The following is a 20648-nucleotide window of genomic DNA, read 5'->3' on the forward strand; positions in this document are numbered from 1 at the left end:
ACTGTACGTTCTTTCAAGTGCCAGCGGTTTTCCAGTTATAATTACATTTCAACCTGCACCCTGCACCCTGCACCCTGCAAAATATACCTGCCGGTCCGAGGCAGCAGAACGCACTAAAAGAGAATATCTAAGAAAAGTTAGGCAAGGTATTGTTGCTGTCGTAGAAACAATTGTACCTGGACAGAAAGATGAAACCTGGGCAGAACTGAAACGGTCTGGTTTCTTGGATGCTCAATTTAATGCTAGAAAGATGGGGAGAATGCATATAGAAGCGGACCATTCAATACATGCGCTAGTTGCTGCTTACCGCCAATCTGAGGCAAGAGTTACTAAGTTGCAGATTTTGTCAATTATTGTAGATATATTCCCGCAACGGCAAATTCAAGATCTACTCCCTGAAGTTACAAAATACCAACTGTTTCAAGCTAAAAAACATTTAATTTCATGTGGAAGAGGGCAACCCTTACCAGCTGTTCCTAAATACCGCGTTAGCGTAACTTTGCCCAAAATAGACCACTTCATTGGGTTCATATCAAGTCCTCACTTTGTTCAAGATGTTGCCCACGGTACGCGCACGCTGAAGTTATCTTCGGGAGAGACAATCAGTACGCCTAATGTTGTACGCAATATGGTTGCAGCGAGGATAATCAAGCAATACGTATCATATTGCAAGGAAATCGCATTCAGCCATTTAAGTGAAAGAGAGTTGTACAGGGTTTTAAAGTATTGTCCCGCCGAACAGAAAAAAGCACTACAGGGCCTGGACAACACTAGCGCTGATGGACTGCGTGGAGTTGAGAAGCTTGAAAATGTTATCAGGAAGCTTGGAGAAAGGGGCAAGAGTTCTGAATGGGTAACTGGAGTGATCAACCTTTTGATGGCTTTCAAAAGTTACCTGAAGGATAGCTATCGTCTGCACGTCTCCACCTCCTCGAGGTGTCCAGACCACTGCAGTATGTTTGCCTTGAGTGATCCATCAGAGCCAGAATTTTCTGAAAAATGTGATCACTCCCATGATTTGGTGTGCAATGACTGTGAACGTCTTTACCATCTAGAAAGTTTGATGAAGAATGCTTTCTCAGACCCTGAATTTGTTTTTTACAGCAATGACGAAAAGGAAGATAAACTCCACGATGTGCAAGTTTCTCTGGAGTCAATCTATGCCTGGAGACGTCATCTGCTAAGGGCGGTACACCAGGACAGAGCAAGACAAAAAGTCTTGGATGACGTCGATTGAAGCAAGATTTTTATCACGCAAGATTTTGCAATGAAATTCTTGCCACGCCGTTTCAAAGAAACACAGATATAATGGTTCGGTAAACGTGAAATAAGTTGGCACATCTCGCACTGTGTACGTCGCACCAGCTCAAACGAATGTGAAGTCTCTCTGTACTCGCACTTATTTCGTCAGTCAATCAGCCAGAACAGTGAAGTTGTTGCTGCAGTTATTTGTCACACCCTCCACGAAGAAAAGGCAAGACACCCAGAGATTAATGAAGCATTTTATCGAAGCGACTGCGCAGGATCGTATGCATCAGGTGGACTACTTGTTCCCATACGGCATATCGGTAGGTTGACTGGTATCTCCATCAAACGCTATGATTTCTCAGAGCCACAAGCAGGCAAGGGACCGTGTGACAGGAGCTCCGCCCACCACAAATTCCATGTTAACCGGATTCTTCATGAAGGAAATGATGTTATGTCAGCAGAGCAAGTCAAAAAAGCTTTGGAGTCACATGGCGGCGTACGAAGTGTTGTTCTGTATGTGGTAGAGTATCCAGAGTCACCCGGTAAGTGCCCCACACCGCGTATTCCAGACGTACGTCTTCTTCATAACTACCAGTATTGTAACGACGGCCTAAGGGTATGGAAAGCATACAATATTGGCACCGGAAAACTGGTTGCATGGGAGAATCTTGATAAGGTTGGCAAGATACTACCTTCTGAACTTAGAATCACTGAGAGCGGATCACTGGGGAATAGTGAATCTGTTAAGAAAGATAATACTTGCTTGGCGGCAGAACTGCCTGGTCTGGTGAAACCTGTAAGGTCACCCGAAGAATCTGGAGACGAGGAGAGAGATTGCGGTCTGTTCAGCTGCCCTGAACCAGGGTGTGTCAAGTAGTACATTACAATGGGCAAGCTTGAAAAGTACATCGCTACAGAGAAACACGCCTTTCAAGACGTTTCTGAACCTCTTGGTGATAAAGTAATCAAGAGATGGGCCGAACAGTTTCAACAGGTAACGTCAGAGAATCTTTCATCCCAACTGGAAAACAAACTCTCTGCACTGCGTCTCACAGAAGACCTCAGCGTGACCACAAGTCAAGTTCTTCAGAAAGGCTGGGCTTTGAAGGTACCTAAGCGGGCAACACGTTTTCCTGACAAGGTCAGAAATTTCCTCCAAGAGAAATTTGACGTCGGTGATGCTACAGGACATAAAGGTGATCCTGTGCAAGTTTCCATCGACATGAGATGTGCAAGAGATGAGCTTGGTAGGCGCTTATTTGCCGCAAGCGAATGCCTTCGAACACAGCAGATCCGTTCATTTTTCTCCAGGCTTGCCGCAGCACAGAGAAAGAACTTGCAAAGCCCAGCAGATCTAATTGAGGACGAAGTAGGAGATCTAGAAAGTGATACTCAAGCAGAGCAGTATGAAACGGAGTTGCAAGAGCTGCGTGAAGGTATCATCGCTGAGGTCGCAGAGAAGCATCCTATATGTTATGAACGCTTCAACCTGTGTGAACTAAGTCAGCAAAACAAGTTGAAAAAGTTCAACAAAGACATGCTTGTAAGGATTTGTGAACAGTTTGAATTAGACATCGACACTGTTTCCAGAAACAGAAAGGAGGGTTTTATTAATCAAATCAAAGAACTTATTGGAAGTTGCGGCTGCAATATGTAACTGTTTCAGTTAAATTTACTAAGATAGACGTTCATTACATAGAAACGCTGGTTTATGTAACTGAAGCTCAGAAGCGTTTCGAGAAAAACGAAAAAAAAAAAGATGGTGCGTGATTACATTACATGCCTTAGATACTGCAGAAATTTAGTTTGTTGTATGTAACTACCATTTGGATAACGATTGTGGTTGCATGACTTAAAAAATCAGCCCAGTGACTTCATGTTCCACGATAACACGCAAGTCTTAATTGCGACAATCTGAGGTGATGGAACCTTTTCGCTTGAAATGAAGCCAGAGAAGCTGTTGTTTCTGGGAGAAAAGAAGCCAAGACATTTTTAAATAAATGACGAATGTATTATCCCAAAAAGTTGAATAGCCTTTTGTGTTTACGTGGTTTAGAAAAATCGGTCACGCGAGTTTATGTTGTGTGTTATTAATAAATAACAGCTATTTACAGCATTGTCAATGGCTAATATTTAAGTTGAACTGAAAAGTATATAAAGCAAGACAAGGAGTCTCTATTCCATAAAATGAATCAAGGCACTTAAGAAAAATTGTAAGTCAGATAATCTCAAGTTATTTTGATTTTTTTAAGAATTTCACGTTTACAGCTTCAGTTCTTCTACGCTGCTCGTTATAGAAACATCTATTTCACCAAAAGCAGTAGAAATCTCAATTTAAGTAAAAAATGTATATTTTCGTGTCTTCGCGGGGGGTCTGTGAGTGTCATTTTCTAGTCACGTTAACAATCTTTGAAAAACAGAAACCCAAACTTTTAACACATTGGCCATCAATGGCAAAGTACTAGCGACAAGGCAGTATAGTTTTTATCTCTAGAAGTGGGTTGGACCCTGCGTAAACACTTAAACAGTCGAGTGACTTTTTCCATTTTCAGTAAAGTGAAACTTACTAGGAGCTATTTGAACTATTGCATATGGAAATTGACCACTTGTTCTTTGGTTTTGTAGCTATATTTGTAAAGTTAAAGCATGTTACTGATAGTGAATTAAGTTATTTGCATCGGGAAGTAGTATTGGTCTGTCATTGATACAACAAATCTGCTCAAAAATTAGACCCAATTTATCATAATGTTCGCCAGTATTACCTCGCTATCTCTTAATTCCTTTTCTGAGGCAATTTTTAAAAAAACACTAAGAATAAATGACATCAATATACAGCGCCTGGGACCCTTTTAACATAAAATAAGTTTCAGGTAATTTGAAGAAATTCGATTTTTTGACATCCGCCGCAGTTAATGCTATTCTTGTAGTCAAGCTCTCTTAACTGTGTGAAGAACAGGGTTTGATGATGAACCAGCAAAATAACCATACATTGAGAGCTAATCCTCCAATACTCACCAGCACAAATTGCGCCAAAAAAAAACAAAACTTCCCTCGATCTCTTACCAAATAAATGGTACTACAATGGTGAAACACGAGTGAATTAAAGATAATTGAACATACGCCGTTAATATAAAGTAAAAAAAAAACTGTCAATACAGTACGGTCCAACATAAAAAAAATATTCCTATCAAACTGACTTTGACGGCATGAATTAGAAAAGAAGAGAAACAAAATAAAAACATATTTGTAATCTGAATAAATCATCCGAAACAGTAACTTGTTCTAAGCGTGACGGAAGTAGTACAAATCATTACAATGAAAGGCACTCCAGAAAGTACTAAGAATACAATAACTGGGCAAAAAAGCCAATGATGTCTCCAAGAAAACCACCGAGTGAAAAATCAAGCAAGGACTGCTGAGGTAATTCATCAACCACGGGAGACAGTGTTTCATCGGGATATCCAAACACCGAGAAGAGAGTTGAAAATACGACGCGAAGGGGAGTATTTTGACGAAATTCGAGCTGTTTGGATAGCCGAAGAAACACTGTCTCGAGGGTTTGATATATCTTCTCAATCGAAACAAAACTAGGGAGTAAACGGAGAAGTAAAATGGTCAAAATCTATGCCAATTAAGACCGGGTATCCAAACCTCATTCACGATTGTGATTTTCTTTGCTCTTTGTTTTAACTTGAATGAGTTTGAAAAAGATGTTTTCAACTAACTGGATAAGTTCTTCCCTTCCTGGAGTTCAAAATTGATTATAACAAATTATCTCTAAAAAAGCAGTAGCTAAAGGCTGTTAGATAGATATATGACAAAATTGGTCGTAAAAGCCACAAATAAAAGCTCATAAAATAGAAGATCGGCCAGTTTACTTCAATGTGATCAGTTTTACAAGCACTTTGACTGGACATTGGAAAACCACTCCAACTGAAAAATATCACAACTTTGTCATCACTTATTGCTGTAAAACAACTTAACTACCTCGCGTAACACCTACATTCAAACAAATATACACCAACAATTCTTGTTACTCTATATCTCCATCAGTGATTCATTGGAATTTTACACCATTTAAAGACCTTTCATAAAAATCGGTACCCTAATAGTTTTTTGGGCAGATATTGTTCACATCAAGTACAGCGAAGCGCCAATGTACTGTCTTACACGGGGGTACACTGATACATGCCAATTTGCTCAGCAAGAGCCTATATCATTGTTCATACTCATGATCCTGAGGAGGGCCTGGGTCCGTGTGATGATGTGCCTGGGGAAGACTGAGTCCGCTGACCTCTCTGTCACGGAGAGAAGCAATAAAATGTCTATTATAAATTAACTAAGTAAAAAATCCTCCAAACGTCACAGAGATTACCTCAAGTCCCACTATTCCTTTGTTGTCACCCAATGATAGAGTTTCCTCCTCTACCACTATTTCGTACAAAAACACGTTTGTTTGGGTAATCATTTCATTTCTGACACAGTGAATTTTAAAAATATTATCATTCTGACCAACCTACTAGACTACGAGTAGTCCCTCTTTCGTGCGCTCCTCGCCTCCAGGATTTCGCGCAGCCATTTTTTTCTCGCGGTTTTCTTTCGCGTCACGCACGACGGACTAAGCCAAAAAGGGACTACTCGTAGTCTATTACCAACCTAATAATATACATGAAAAAATTATTCGATTCTGATTGGCTGAGAGCAATGCAGTTCAAGTGTAGCACAAGTGCAAAAAGTGTAACACCAGTGCAAATTACACATCGTAATTGTGGATTATGATTGTCTGAAAGGAAATAGGAAATTTTCTAAGCCAATGATATCAGGTAAACTGATGACGAAAATTTTGTGCGGAAAATTTGAAAAAAATTTTCTCAAGTGAGAAAAAATGGCTTCAAGAATGATCTTTCGGCACTTCCTCCATGCGAATTTTTTCGTGTTTATATTATTAATAAGTAATCATACGGTTTTTCTTGTCCAATTTGGAATTAATTGGCACTTGTGAGTTTTTCAAAAAGCTGAAATTGCACTCGCCGAAGCGGCTCGTGCAATTTCAACTTTTTAAAAAACTCACTCGCGCAAATTAATTCCAAATTGAACTCGAAACTGTATGATTACCTATAGTAACACAAGAAAAGACCTAATTAACGTTGGAGAAAACAAACGAAACTGAGACGACCCAGCTTTACTGTAAAAGGGTTCCTGTAAAAGTTTATTATCTCATGGTTCGGTTCTCAATCAATAGAGAGATTAAGATGACGTTACGTCAAACGGCAAACGGCAAACGGCAAAATGAAACTTTTGCTCTCTGTCTTCAGCTGTCTGTACAGTAGAGTGAAAATTTTTGTATTTGCGGTGAATAGTAGGAGACATTTTGCTATTTTTGCGTGATTTATTTAAGGATTAGAAGAAAAGAATAAAAAATCAGAGGTAATCTTTGCTGTTTGCCATCTGTCGTAAACGTCATGCTTAAACTCTCTAATGTGGACTGTCTAGCTGTCGTTAACGAAACGGTACAACAAAGACACAAAAGATCAAGTCAAACACGAAAAAGCAAAAAGCTTGTGAGTAAAAGTTAGTAAAACACTACCTGTACTGTGTGAGTTGGAGGTGAAGAGTTTGCGGAGGAATGGGATCCACTCAACCTCTCATTGGAAGGATACCTAGGCATGCGCGGTGATGGTGGAGTGAAGCCATACCCTAAAAACAAAGGTAAACAAACATCGATAATCGATTGCGGAAATCGATCATTGCTATCGTCACCGTCACCGTAATCGTGCTCGTCACCGTCACCGTCACCGTACACTGTACAAACGCAATGTTACCAAAAGAATCGCGGAATTATACTAGACTTATATTAGACTTACCCGGAGATATGGGTCTGTTGGTACTTAACGGAAGGGGACTTGATGACGTGCGGTCCCTCACTGAAGTCCCGTGAGAGGTCATCTCGTTGAAGTGCCTGTAAGAAAGAAGACGTTAAATCGAGCCCAGGTGGCTTCAGCCAGTAAACAGGCTACCCAGTGATGAGAGCACAAAAAGGCAAAGCGTTGATTATTTGAGGTTACTTTTTCTCTCCAGGCTGACTAGGTTCCTTAAATTTTTTCATGAGGATTTCTGCCGAACAGTGAATTTCAAGCTACTTATTACTTTAATTGTTTTAGTTGCAAATCGACCAAATCCTGGATGGCACTTCCAAATCAATGTCTGTTAAAGAATTCAACACCTTCAACAAATTAACTTGTTTCTTTAATATTGCATTAATTTGACTGCTTTGTTTTGATTTTTCTGTTATTATTTTTAATTTGTGATATCAGGTAGTTCGAAGAAATTAGCAGCAATTCTAATCAGGAAATTCGAGGGTAAACAAAGTTGATGATGATGATGATGATGATGATGAATCGCTGTGACGGACTTACCTCTCATCATCCATCTCCAGACTTGACTCACTCTCTGACAGCTGTCGGCTTAGCGCTTCTCTTCTCTCCATTTCTCGCAACAGTTTCCTCTGTAATCTAATGTTTTCTTCCTTGATATGGCGTTCCTCTTTCGCATAAGCTGCCATCTTTTCACAGTCTAAACAGAAAGTGGAAGAAACATGCGACTTTCGACAATCTACCGCTTCTCAATGTCACAGCAAAGGAAAGTGCTCCAGCAAATATACAAACGCTCGGTAGTTGTCAATCGCATATTAAGATCGATATTAATACTATTTTGTTTCACAGGTGTGGTTTCATATCCTGGAAAAGACGATATCTGTTTTTACTGTACTCAAATTCACAATTAGCCAATCAGAAGACGTGTCTACTGTCCTCATATCTTGCGATATCAAGTCACTGACTTGGGGCCCGTTTCTCGAAGGTCCCGAAAAGTTTTGGCACCCGGAAAGCCGTAGCAAAATCTCGAACATTATGATTACAGAGCTGTGTTATTCACATATTTTTAAGATGAACAGAGGTTCTCTTCATTCAAGAGGTTTCAGGCGTACACAGCTCTCTGGTTTTAGAGAAAGATCAACCAAAAATGGCTTTGCAGGCCCGAAAAGTTTCCGGGCCTTTCGAGAAACAGATCCCTGGGGCCCGTTTCTCGAAAGCCCCGGAAACTTTTCAGGCCCGGAAAGCCATAGCAAAATCTCGAACCTTACGATTACAGCACTGTTTTATTCACGTATTCTTAATATGAACAGAGGTTCTCTTCATACAGGAAGTTTCAGGCGTATACACTACTCCGTTTGTAGACACAGATGAACTGAAAATGGTTTTACGGGCCCGAAAAGTTTCCGGGGCTTTCGAGAAACGGGGCCCTGGCCCGATAAGATAAGCAATTGTAGTTAGGTGTCCCCAATTAGTGTACATAGTATGCTAGCGACTTCGACACGTTAATAAAGTTCTTATCTTATCTTATCTTATCTACTAGGGTGCGGTTTATACATAATCGGATATGTCACGTTGTCCAGTAGTCAAATTAAGCGACTACAGCACAAATTTCTATACCTTTAACGACTTACATGGGAAGTATAAATAATCTTTTTATAGTAAAACATTTCACACTAACAGTAGTGAGGAGTGCGTGGAGCGACACTTACAGTCAGCTTCAGACTTAGCCAGTTGTTGTTTAAGTTTCCTGATTTCTTCTCTCAGTGATGTGATGTGGGACGCTAAGTCGCCCACCGCATCCTCTCCATCTGCAAACTGTCGGGGGGAGGGCGGCTCAGAAATAGGTTCTTCTAACTTCTCTTGGAGCATTCTAGAAATAAACCGAGTGTGTTACCAAACTACTCAAAAAAGCCATAAATCTAGTTACAATAATCTTATTGCCACTTTCTTTAGGGATAAAAAATAAATTAGAGTTGTCCCGTGCTTCGATGTTGCCGACATCATTATCAAGGTAAAAATGAAAAAAAAAAATGCCCCAACAAATTCGATTGTCTTATCCACGAATTGTTAATTATTCAAGATCTCAAGACAACTTTGAATGTGCAAACTGACTCTATCCGCGCGAAACTGAGATCACAAGCAAATGCCTATCATACTAGTTCCACTAATTTAAATATATTAACACCCCGATAAAACTGTCATTTTTACCTTGATAATGACGCCAGCAACTTCCAAACGTCAGACAACTCTAATTTTATCATTTCTATTGAGGTTTTACAGATAAAGCTGCCACAAAAATCATTGAAATATATTTGTGCTTCCCCTAGTACAAAAATCAATAATTGCACATCATATAGTGGAGTGGAATCCCGATATTAGGAAACTTTCATTTCTCCATACTCTCGATAATTCAATTTGTTCTCCTTGGATTTGCACTCTCACTCGTACAATATCATTTCAAACCTTGGATAACTGGAGACTCCTGAAAACTGGAAACAACTCTCAACACCCGTGGGAAAAAGTCACTTCACATTCAGTCTTTGCCATGACCCCCTGGGAGTAGTGGTCGGCTGGGAAAAATTACTCCTTGACAATTCTAGAGCCTGGTTGCAATTTATGTTGGATGTTGTAAGTGTTCTTCTTACCTCTTCTCTGCCTCCAGTCTGTCCATCCTTTTCCAAAGTCTGTTGACTAACAATTCTTGTTCTTGTTCCAATGTGTTTTCAAGATCCACTTTTTCTTTCCTCAGCTGATGAAAAAAGAAAAGATACTGGGATCACTTTTAAACGTACCCTAAATTTTCTATTCGAGGATCTGTTTTAAAAATGTTGAACAGCTTTAGAATCTGTCAAGTCCTGCACTGCAGACTTTGCATGTGACTACAACAGCCAGAGCAGTAGCATTATTCTGATGCTGTTTTTAAGCCTAGAATGGCAGGATTAAAAGCAGAAGAGAAGTGAAAATCATCTGACAATATTCTTTGAAAACTGAACTGAACTAGCCACCAACACTAGTCGCACAGGATCCCTGTAGTCAGCTTGGACTTTTCCAATTGGTAAACAACGTTTGGATTTAATTACAGTGCTAAGTATGGGTCTGTCATACTGGTGCACCACTTTTGTACACCAATATGGTGGCCAGAAAGGTCTGCAAGGAGAAAAAAACCGATTGCGCTTCCAATTACATAAGTTTACACTCTTAAATGCTCATTTTAAACTCTGAAAAGAATATCTAATCAAAGTATTTCACCCATCAGCATAGCATGAGCTCAATGAGCTCCAGTCTACTCAAAAAGGCATTTGCAACACGAAAGAATGCCTTTCTTTCCACTGGCATCACATTTTAAGACGTTTTTGCCTGGGTATGTGTACAAATCCAAATTTTGATGAGAAAGTGACTACATGTATGTCTTGCATTTTTTAAAATTTTTGTTGGCCTTTCCTTTTTCTCCTTTTCTTATCTTTTCTGCAGTTGTTGACTTCTACTGGGCTTGCTTCCAGTTCAAGAGTAGACCATATTCGTATTCTCGGCATTGGACTAGAACTAGCCTACAACTGAGGCTCATGCCGGGAGTCTTTTCAAAGGCAAATTACATCATCTCCTTTTAATGATATTCCCTGCATGAGCCTCCACTAGAAGCTAGGTCCAGTCCCATAATGAGAATACAAATATGGCCTATTCCCAAGAAAGCATCTTCAGGAATTCTGACCACAGAGTAGCCAAGTGTAGTTGAGGGAAATGTACAGATGCCATTTGAGATCAAATATCTAAACCACAGTCACATTGCATGATTAGTTTGCTTGATGACTTAACAGTTCCAACAGAACATCATCGTCAAGAGAAAATATGATTCAAGTAACTTGTTTAACTTTATACATTTATCGCTAAGGTCTTTTGCCATATGATTCTGGTGAAATCAAGGATATTTAACCATTGATGGCCACCACCTCCAAACACTTTTTTGTGACTCTTAACCCTTTTTCAAAAAAGGTTCATCAGTTACCTGTTCCAGAGTGGTCTGTTTTGAGGTGACATCTGATTCAAGTTTATCAATCTTTCTCATTAGTTTGTTTACTTGATATTCTTGCTCTTGTTCTAATGTTTGTTCCAACTGAATCTTTTCTTGACGTAACTAATTAAAATAAACAATAAGATACGTCAGATTTAATGAAAGAAGCATGCAAAGCATTTGTACTGTTACAACTGGTCATTACTCTTTCTATATAGTCCAAGGAATTCTACTTGCTGGCTACCACTCTTCATGTTATTTTAGATTTGTTGGAGGAAGTCATTTGCTTATTTGGCTTTCTTTCACATCATCACTGTGTGCTTGATCATAATCATGAAAACAGCGAAGGTTGGTTTCAAATTACAGTACATCTAGACTAAATAATTACACCTAACAGTTTGCACGGTGCAACCATTTGTGTGTGAGATTAGATGTCAACTTGCACAGAGCAAAGGAAACTTCATAAATTATAGAGGAAAATTTATTTATAGTTAAGTCAGATAAATCAAGTACACACAGTGTTCAATCCACAAACTGCTTAAGATTTCAATGTGAGTTGTAATGAGTTAAAATTAAATTCAATGCATGTTTAAGCCCTGCAGCTGCATTGGCCTACCACAAAAATCAATAAGATTGAGTTTGATTGAGGTGATTAGTACTCTCTTTGTGTTCTACCTGCATTAGTTTCCGTGACAAATCATTGGTAAGAAATTCTTCCTCTTGTTCATAATTCATTGCCAAGGTTTCTTTTTCTTTCTTAAGTGACTGAATCTTCTTCAACAAAGTGTTGGATATAAACTCTTCCTCTTGCTCTGCTTTAGCTTGCTGTTGAGTGAATGTTCAAAAACTCATTTAATAATTCATAAAGGAAACACACAAGATATGAATGTTTAATGAGTGTCTTTAAATTTGATAAAGACACGGCTCAATTTTGCAGCCATTTTTCTCCAGAAAAATAATAATAAACCCAAGGATTATTCTACAAATGAGTGGATCCACCACAAACGATTTTGAAGCTGTTCAAAACACTCGTAACATGTGTTTTAACAGGTTAAAGACACTCGGCTACACCTCATATTTTAAATCCCATAAAACACTGCTGCTTGTTTTTTAAACATTACATAAAATACTATTATAACATTATAAGATTGTTGAAAACTGTTTTCTGGTGGTTCTGCCAGTGAAATGTCTGACAAATTTGGTTAATATATTACCTGGAAAATTACATAATGTAAAATAACTTCATGCTCATATTCATATTGTTAACAAGGTGGTTCTTAAGGTTTTGAACAAACAATTTACTCTTCACCACTCAGTTGAATGCTGTTTTCCTTACATTGACTGCACTCAAGACAAAACATGGAGGATCAACATAACATTACATGGATGTCAATAATTTTTGCAGTACATGTGGTCATGTACATTGTTATTTATAGGCAGGGACAGTTGCCAGGAACAGGGTTTTCTTAAAATTTATGGACACATTTTTAAAGGTCTGTACATATTATAATATTTGCCATAACACTTTTCTTTATTACATGATCCAGCTTGCAAAACACCTTCATTACTTAAAGAGAGGTTTCATAGTTGTTAACACATTAAGGATGGTTAGGACATGACAGCAAGATGGTATACTCTTTATATGCTTGTTTTTGAAAAGTGTTATTTCCCAGATTTGTTGATGCAGCCAAACCCTCTATACATGTTAAAGTTTACTTGTACAATGCATATGAGCTTAACTGTAAGCTTGTTGTGAATGTTGTTGAAATAACAATAACTACAAATTTAAAAAAAAGTTATTGTGGCACATAGTTGTATCATAACAGTAACGGTAATATCTGCCAATACAGTAACTTTTTTTCAGCTATCAAAGCAGGGGGCTCTTACTCATACAGTAGTAGCCAGGACAAATTGCTGGTCCTGGCCCATGGCCCTTGATAAAAGTTGTGACATGAAAAGGGAGTGGGCACTGCTTTCAGTTAAAACATTTGAATTACTTTAAAACTAGATTAAATTGTAAAATATAAGTACACTGACTAACAGCTTTAAGGTACTCTACAGCAGGGGGTCAAAGCCACCTTTAACTTTTTCATATTTCATAGTCATATTCTGAGTCTAAAAGTTCATATTTCATAGTCATATTCTGGATCTAAAAGTTTCTAGTCTAGAGGAATCTGGTCACATTGTGGCTCATGAAAACGTGTACTTTTCCAATGGAAATTACAAAACAAATAGCTCAAGCTTTCGGATGAAAATGCAAAATTCTGACATGTATTTGAAAGGAGCTACAGGTATTTATGACTTGTAGCAAGATTCCTCGAACTAGAGTCAAAGTTGGAAAGACTAAACTGCTCTCTGAGTACAGGAGAGGATATCACAGCAAGCTTTCAACTGATCACTCATTGGGTGAGCATTGTAATTGTTGAGTTTCACTTTGCTGAAATGATCAGAGCAAACAAGCATTACTGCACTGCATGTAAGTGTTGTTTGAGCATTTCTACAAAAATAAATTTTCTAATCATACACAGAGACAGCTCAATCAGTGTTTTCTGTCGTTGTTTTACTTTTAAAGTATAATTTCTGCCTTCGTAACGAATATAACATTTTTATTGATTAGAAGCATTCACTAAGTTAAGGATTTGTGTATTTCGCTACACAATAACCATCTTGTTGGAATCTAGCAAAACTTGCTATTCTAGTACAGTATTAACACTTCTGTTCACAATAGCCTCCGTGCAGCTATGTTTACTGCAGACAAATAGCTCCTTTTCACTGCATTTGTCTGCGTATCAGGGAACCTTCAATCTGGGTCAAATTCATCAAAATTCCAGAGCAAAAATTTGAAATTCAGCTTACCGTACATCTGTTCTCTGATAAAGAGCGTGGGTTATATGGAAACTTTATTATAAATAGTAATAAAATTAATATCAGTATCTCTTGATTTACCCAGAAATGATCATTAATATGATAGAGAAGTTAAGTATATATGTATCTTGTTAGACGTTTTGGTGTGTAATATCACTGTATATTTTTACGAGTTGTGTCCTATTTTGACCAGCCCATAGGACAGGTCAAAATACAAACAACGAGTAAAAATATCACACCAAAACATCTAATAAGTGATTTATTATCCAACTGCTGTACTTAATACATTTATCAGTGAAAGAGGGAGAGTGTGACAGTTTTGCGTATGCACACTGGCCTGTCTGGCAAACAGGTTTGCTACTGTACAAATAACAGTACAATATCGCTGTACGTTCCTACTTGTTTTGCATGATATTTGGACGGTATTCACTACAGTTGGATAATAAAAATATTCGAGGGGGGTGGGCGCTAATTTGAGGATTTACGGTATTCAAATTGATCCAAATAAATATATAACAAATAACCCAGTACGCCAATGGCACAACTGTTTTTGTTAAAGATATTTGGTCTGTTCATAGGCTCTTTGATCTGCTGCAACAATTTAAAAACTGTTCTGGTCTCTGAAGAAATCAATCTAAATCAGAAATACTTTGGCTGGGATCATTGCATCAGAGGAAGGATTCCATTCTAAATCTAAAATTAAGTGATAAGCCTCTCTATGCCTTGGGTGTATATTTTTCACATGATGAACAACTTGCCACTGAAAGAAACTTCGTTGAAAAGTTGCCTAAACTTAAAAAGACACTGAACATTTGGTTGTCTCAAGACATATCCATATAATTATGGAAGAGTAAATATAGTCAAAACGTTGGCAATATCCAAACCAACTTTTATCTGCAGCATGTTAGACACTCCAAAAAGGGTTTACCAATAAAGTAAATAACATAATATTTGATTACATATGGAAGTACAAGAACACAAAACTCAAAAAAGTGACTATAATCAAAAATAAGGAAGGGAGGAGGACTTAATATGTTGGATTTTACGTTATTTGATAAAGCGTTAAAGATAGTCTGGGTAAAGCGCTTATGAGCTAACAATAAAAGACCATGGAAATTTATCCCACTATCCTTACTTTCCAATGTTGGCAGCAACCTTCTTTTCCGGTGTAACTATAACATTCAATATTTACCCCGGAATGAAAACTCACCAACATTCTATCGAGATATAATTTCCCACTGGCAGAAAAATAATAGCACTAACCCGAAAACAAAAGGAGATGTGTTAAATCAAATAATATGGAACAATCACTTTATTCAAGTACATGTAAACAAGTCATCTGGTTTTTTCCCTGGCTGGAAAAAAGTCAGCATTGAAAATCTCTTGTGCCTTTTTGACAACAAAAGTAACACCTTGATGACTTTTACAACCTTCATGCAGAAATGCAACGTCAAGAGTAATTTTCTACAGTATTACAGTCTTCTATCTGCAATACCACAGGAATGGAAAACTATGCTAAAGCAGGAATGTCTTCTACCATCAACTGAATACATACTACTTGCTATCGAAAAGCTCACATGCAAAACAATTTACAATACTTTACTCAATCACCAGCACTTCCCTCCTCCAACTGCAGAAAGAAAACTCATTGAACGTGGGTTTATCTTTCAAGAAAGACAAAAACATCTCGCTTCCTTTTCGTGTCACAAATGAGGTAAAATTATCTGTGTTTCAATATAAAATAGTTCATAATATTCTCTATACAAGTAAAATTCGGTACAAGACAAAAAAGGAACAGCAACCAGATTGTCCTTAATGTCACGACATTGATCAGACACCACTCCATTTAATTGTGGAATGTCCAATCGCTAAATCCTTTTGGAATAAATTTACAAAGTGGTACAATGCTACATGCAGAGGAAACATTGCTTTGGAGCAAAACAAAATTATAAAATTAATGGTGTTTTAAGATACACATCGTCCAGTTTAACCCTAAATCATTTGATCATAATTCAAGCCTGCAAATAACAGTTGGTCATCGAACAATTTTCCGGTAAATTTGAGGTTTTGACAGGTAAAAGCTTAGCCTGGTCGGACACTCTGACCGGGCATTTCTGCTAAAATGAAAAATATTTTAACTGGAAATTTGTGGCGGAATATGGGACAAGTTATTTTGTTATACTGCCACACAATGCGACGCAAAAAAGCATTGTTATCGGTTTTGTTTTATTCTAATTCTGAGAATTTTACCACGCGCAGTGTGCCATCTCAAATGTTACGTTGAATTGTAAACACATCACAACAGCGCCACTATTCCTGCGTGTTAATTTACGCATTTTGCGGTGGCATTGTGAAAGATCATGAAGCCCCATTTAGTCTGAATTACGTTCGTCTGAAAAACTACTTAAAACTGAGGTCTTATGTAATCACTCGTTGTTTGTTACCACCAAGTGTTGTGGAATTAATTTTCAGTTGTAATACATTGACCCGATTAAAGATATTATGGAACTTGAATACACAGCCCAAATACTCACATTTCGTTTATCTGAATGCAATCGCTTTCAAAAATTTTAAAACCTCTAAAATGTAACCAAATGTTTTTCTAGTCCATATGATCAAAACTCAGTTTAATTTTTAACCCTTTACAGTTTTTTTACATCTGCCAGTGTGGTTGAAATATAGTTTCCATACCACAGACATATTTTTGTGAAAAGCGTGAATGTACAAATTGGTCATGCTTTATAGTCACGACCACCCCCAATTCCACATTTTAAATAATTACGCAAATTTTTTATTCAGTTGACCTCGAAAGCTTTCAGAGGAAACTTGCTTTCAGAAAAAGCCGAAGAATTCATTTCAGCCAATTTTCAAGTCTCTGAATGTTATTGTGAGGTTTTATACTGACAAGCTGTCCACGTGGGAGATTGTTTCATCCCTTTTCCCGTTCAGTCCCTAGACATCGTGGGAAACTTGTTACATTGGAAACGCTTGTGTGACTAGGGGTATAAACATTTGTAAATTTGTCAATTTTCAACAGGTAAATTAATACCAGACGTAATGTAAAGGTCCCCTTGCTGGTGCTAGTAGCGATTTTACACTCAGTTAACTTCTAAGCTATTCGAATTTGCAACCAATATTTTGGTGAAGAGTCTACACTGAAATACCAAAATGTCTCAAATGTCTCTTTTTAATTTCTAATGACAAACAGTTTTTTTTGTCCGACCAGACTGGCTTTTTGTCAGGTCAAACCTTGTCTTTGTCCTGACAAATGACCTGCCTATAGACAAAATTATTTGCAGGCTTGCAATTGGAAAATATTTTCTTTACATTAACGTAGTACGTGATGAAAAAAGACCCCAGTTCACAGATTTTGTAACCCTTGTTAATGAAAAAATTGAATTAGAAAAATATATTGTGATTACGACAAATAAACTACTTTCTTTTAACAAAAAATGGTCCAACTTTTTAAACAATTAATTATTGGAGGCTAGCTGTGCAACTGCAAATATTGTTACTATCCATTTGTAAAAAATGTAATTAAATTTATCAATTTGTAAGTAATTGTATTGTATTGTAATATTAGTGTTGCTCTTAGTAGCATTAGTATCATTTTGTTAGTGTAATCGTATTGTAAGTAGTTTCATATTTCTTTTAGTTGTTTTTAGTACCTTATTCTGAAGTAATTTGTTGTAGATGAAATAAATTTATTAAAAAAACATTACAATATCGCTGTATGTTTGTACTCATTTTGCACCATATTTGGACGGTATTGGCTGCAGTTGGATAATAAAAGTAATTATTCAACACCGTAGTTATCATTGATTCTGAAAGCAAAATGAACCATTAGGGTTTTCAGTCAGTCTCCAGCCTAGCATGTCAAGTCTATTTGTAATACAAGATTGAAAAAGGAAAGGTAGAATTAATTTACAAATCAATTCTGGAACAATAATTTTTCTGATTTACAGCTAAGCTTGGCTGATCAGCTAAGGTGTCAGTAAGGGGAAAATTTGCCATTTTGCATAATTTTACTTTTTTAAGCGGTTGGATAAATCTTAAGGTAATCTTTAAGATAAAAAATACTCCACGAAAAAATATTATATCTGCTGCTAGTTTTGAGGATTAGTCAACCGATACGTAAAATTTCAAATGCTAATATAGTAAATCAAGAGATAATTTCATGTTTACTAACTCTGGAATTCTGACTTCACACATGAAAAAGCGGTTTATTCACTGGTGAATAATTTACCATGTGCCATCACAGAAATTTGTACCTGTTCCATGTTAACTGTCACAGTCCTATTGTTATAAAGAAAGTTGATTCCTTTGCGGTGTCTCCCTTGGTGTGATAATCTCATAACACTTGGATGCCGCCAAATTTTATTTTTTCTCTGTTTCTCGAAAGTAAAAAATAGGTGAGTTGTATGTGCATTTTGAGTTCCAGGTTGGCAGCCCCTGGACCAAATTGGCTGAAATTCTGAGAGAACACTGTCAGAACGATCACTGACAAAAGTGTGTCTGCAAATTCTGATTATTCTTTTCATTAAAAAGTTATGCCTTTTTTTCGCGGGCAGTCCTATTTTTTTCCCTTTTTTAACTTTATCCTCTTGTAAAATAATAACAAACACATGTGCCAAAAATCTGAGACACGGTTTTTGAGGTCAATGTGTGAAGAAACGAACGCCATGCTAATCCTTTTTCTCGACCTAAATTTAGCGGGTGTATACCTTGATTTATGGGTTTGTGAAGCTTTGTAAACATATTCACATTTTCGAAACAGGGTAAATTTTTACCGTTTTAAACAAGGTCATAATCTGTAGTTATTAAGCTTCCGATAAATATACTGTTTATATGGGTTTTTGTTAAAACCACAAATGCGAGAGGGGACCACGCACAGATGGTCAAATGGGTTATACTGATACCTTAAGACTACTAAAAGAAATCAGGGCAAAAATTTCTAACAAAGTAACATATTTATTACATTCCATTGAAAAAGGAACATTTATAATGATCTGAAACTTAGTCCAATTGATTGTAACAAAACTTTGTAACAAAAAACAAAGGTCACCAAGAACATTTTTGATTATTATTGATAGCTGTTATGGTAGCTACATGTATATGACCCTCAGGTTTTTCATTGGGAACTTTAGCAGTCAGAAATGGGAACAATTATTTTCTGAAAAAAGTCATTCTTGCATCAAAAATATTGGGGAAGATCAACAAATTAGACTTTGATCTTACATTATTAACTATTATAATTCGAAAAAAAATCAGATTATCAAACAAATTTAAGAGTTTGCTGCCTGCATGCATACCCAGTATTTCCCAAATATATGTTCTCTACCACATTCAAAAAAAATATCTCAAAAACATGTCATTTAAATTTATGCATTAAAAAAATGGGGTTTCTATGGTCATTTAGGAGAAAGCAACCATTTACTATTTCCCAGTCAAGCTTAGCTTGAAGGACATCTCCAACACTTGCAACCTGAGAATATTTATATCCAAAATGTATGCTGAAAGAACGTGCAACACAATTCAATGGAATAACCTTAAGCGAGCTATATGTCCTGGATTTCCTGTCAAAGTATTTTTAAATCAGATTTGAATATAAGCTGTTTTCTGCCCTTGTCTTTCCTTTTTTATGAGAGTTGTACCTGATATTATTGGTTTACTGTGTCATGAATGTGTTGAGAATGAGGAAATTGACCACAAAATTAAAATGTCTCTCTATGGCCAAAGTGTTCCACTGTTATTTCGTGAAAGTAATACACCACACTTTCTACGGCTTGATGGGCGCAACAAAACCACTTGGCACGTTGGGAGAGCACTCGAAAAGCTTCTAGTTCATTCCCCCAGCAAACGACTCGTGATTTTATATGAGCTTTCCTTATGTGCAGTCTATGGCATGAACAACGAACTTTATCTATCACGACTTGCAATGTTTTCCGGTTTTGTCAGTAAACGTTGTTTACATGAAGTCAATAATACAAAATTAAACGACCAGACATGCTAGTCCTTATTTCTGAAAATATTGAAACTACCACGTTTCTGATGACATGACGAGATAGAGTTGTCAGTGCCATGAACTCCAGTTCTCGTACTGCATTTAGCCATTAATTCTGAAAATGACAAGAGAACTCAACTTACAATAGAGACGCTCGCCTGGCGAAGAGCTCTGTTTTCTTCCTGCAGTTGTTTACAGCGTAATTTACATGTTTCCAGTTCCATTTTTAATACTCTATTCTCCTGCTTCAAAAGGGACATTAAATTTTTTTCTCTGTGAGCAACAGATGAGGTGCTTTCGTCTGCACTCATGTCACTGTCGCTAAATCCCGTGCCTTCCATTGAAGAGCTCAAGGAGCCCGCCATGTTGGAAACACACCACAATGCACCACAGCTACACCCTACTCTTCTTATGACAAGACACAGGCATACCATGTTACGTTAGAGCACCTACTCGCCGTGAAACATGATGTTACAGCACTGTGACACCATTAGAAAAGTGATGTGGTGGGGGCGGGGGGAGGGGGGCGGTGGGACTTTTTCAGCTTGCGAGAATTTTTTTTCATGCCCACTGCCTCTCTAATTTTGACACTCTCCACTATCTGAATGCCTGGAACAGGCTTCAAACAGAGACATATATTTTGCCTTCA

The 20648-nt window shown here is 37.4% G+C and overlaps 1 protein-coding gene and 1 pseudogene across 1 annotated transcript; one reads left to right on the plus strand and one right to left on the minus strand.

The window, feature by feature from the left end:
- Window positions 1–1267: 1267 nt before the first annotated feature.
- LOC149105252 (uncharacterized) lies at window positions 1268–2127 on the plus strand (annotated as a pseudogene).
- A 2979-nt stretch (window positions 2128–5106) lies between these two features.
- Window positions 5107–20408, minus strand: LOC110064064 (coiled-coil domain-containing protein 6-like). The gene is made up of 9 exons (XM_020771066.2): window positions 20143–20408; window positions 11806–11955; window positions 11125–11253; window positions 9767–9870; window positions 8831–8991; window positions 7665–7821; window positions 7113–7207; window positions 6836–6945; window positions 5107–5546 (listed from the first exon to the last, which is right to left on the minus strand). Exons 1-9 carry the CDS (start codon window positions 20362–20364, stop codon window positions 5478–5480), a joined length of 1197 nt encoding a protein of 398 aa, XP_020626725.1. The 5' UTR covers window positions 20365–20408; the 3' UTR covers window positions 5107–5477.
- Window positions 20409–20648: the final 240 nt, after the last annotated feature.

Source organism: Orbicella faveolata, unplaced genomic scaffold, assembly GCF_042242905.1.
Source record: "Orbicella faveolata isolate gen_17 unplaced genomic scaffold, um_ofav_v1 contig_34, whole genome shotgun sequence".
Taxonomy (NCBI): Eukaryota; Metazoa; Cnidaria; class Anthozoa; order Scleractinia; family Merulinidae; genus Orbicella; species Orbicella faveolata.

Excerpts from the sequence above, each read along its gene's own strand:
- LOC110064064 (XM_020771066.2), bottom strand. The coding sequence starts at position 20,364 with ATGGCGGGCTCCTTGAGCTCTTCAATGGAAGGCACGGGATTTAGCGAC. Across the intron at positions 7,822-8,830 it reads GGCTAAGTCTGAAGCTGACT|ACTGTGAAAAGATGGCAGCT; the intron begins GTAAGTGTCGCT and ends CTTTCTGTTTAG. Across the intron at positions 6,946-7,112 it reads CAACAGACCCATATCTCCGG|GGTATGGCTTCACTCCACCA; the intron begins GTAAGTCTAATA and ends CTTTGTTTTTAG.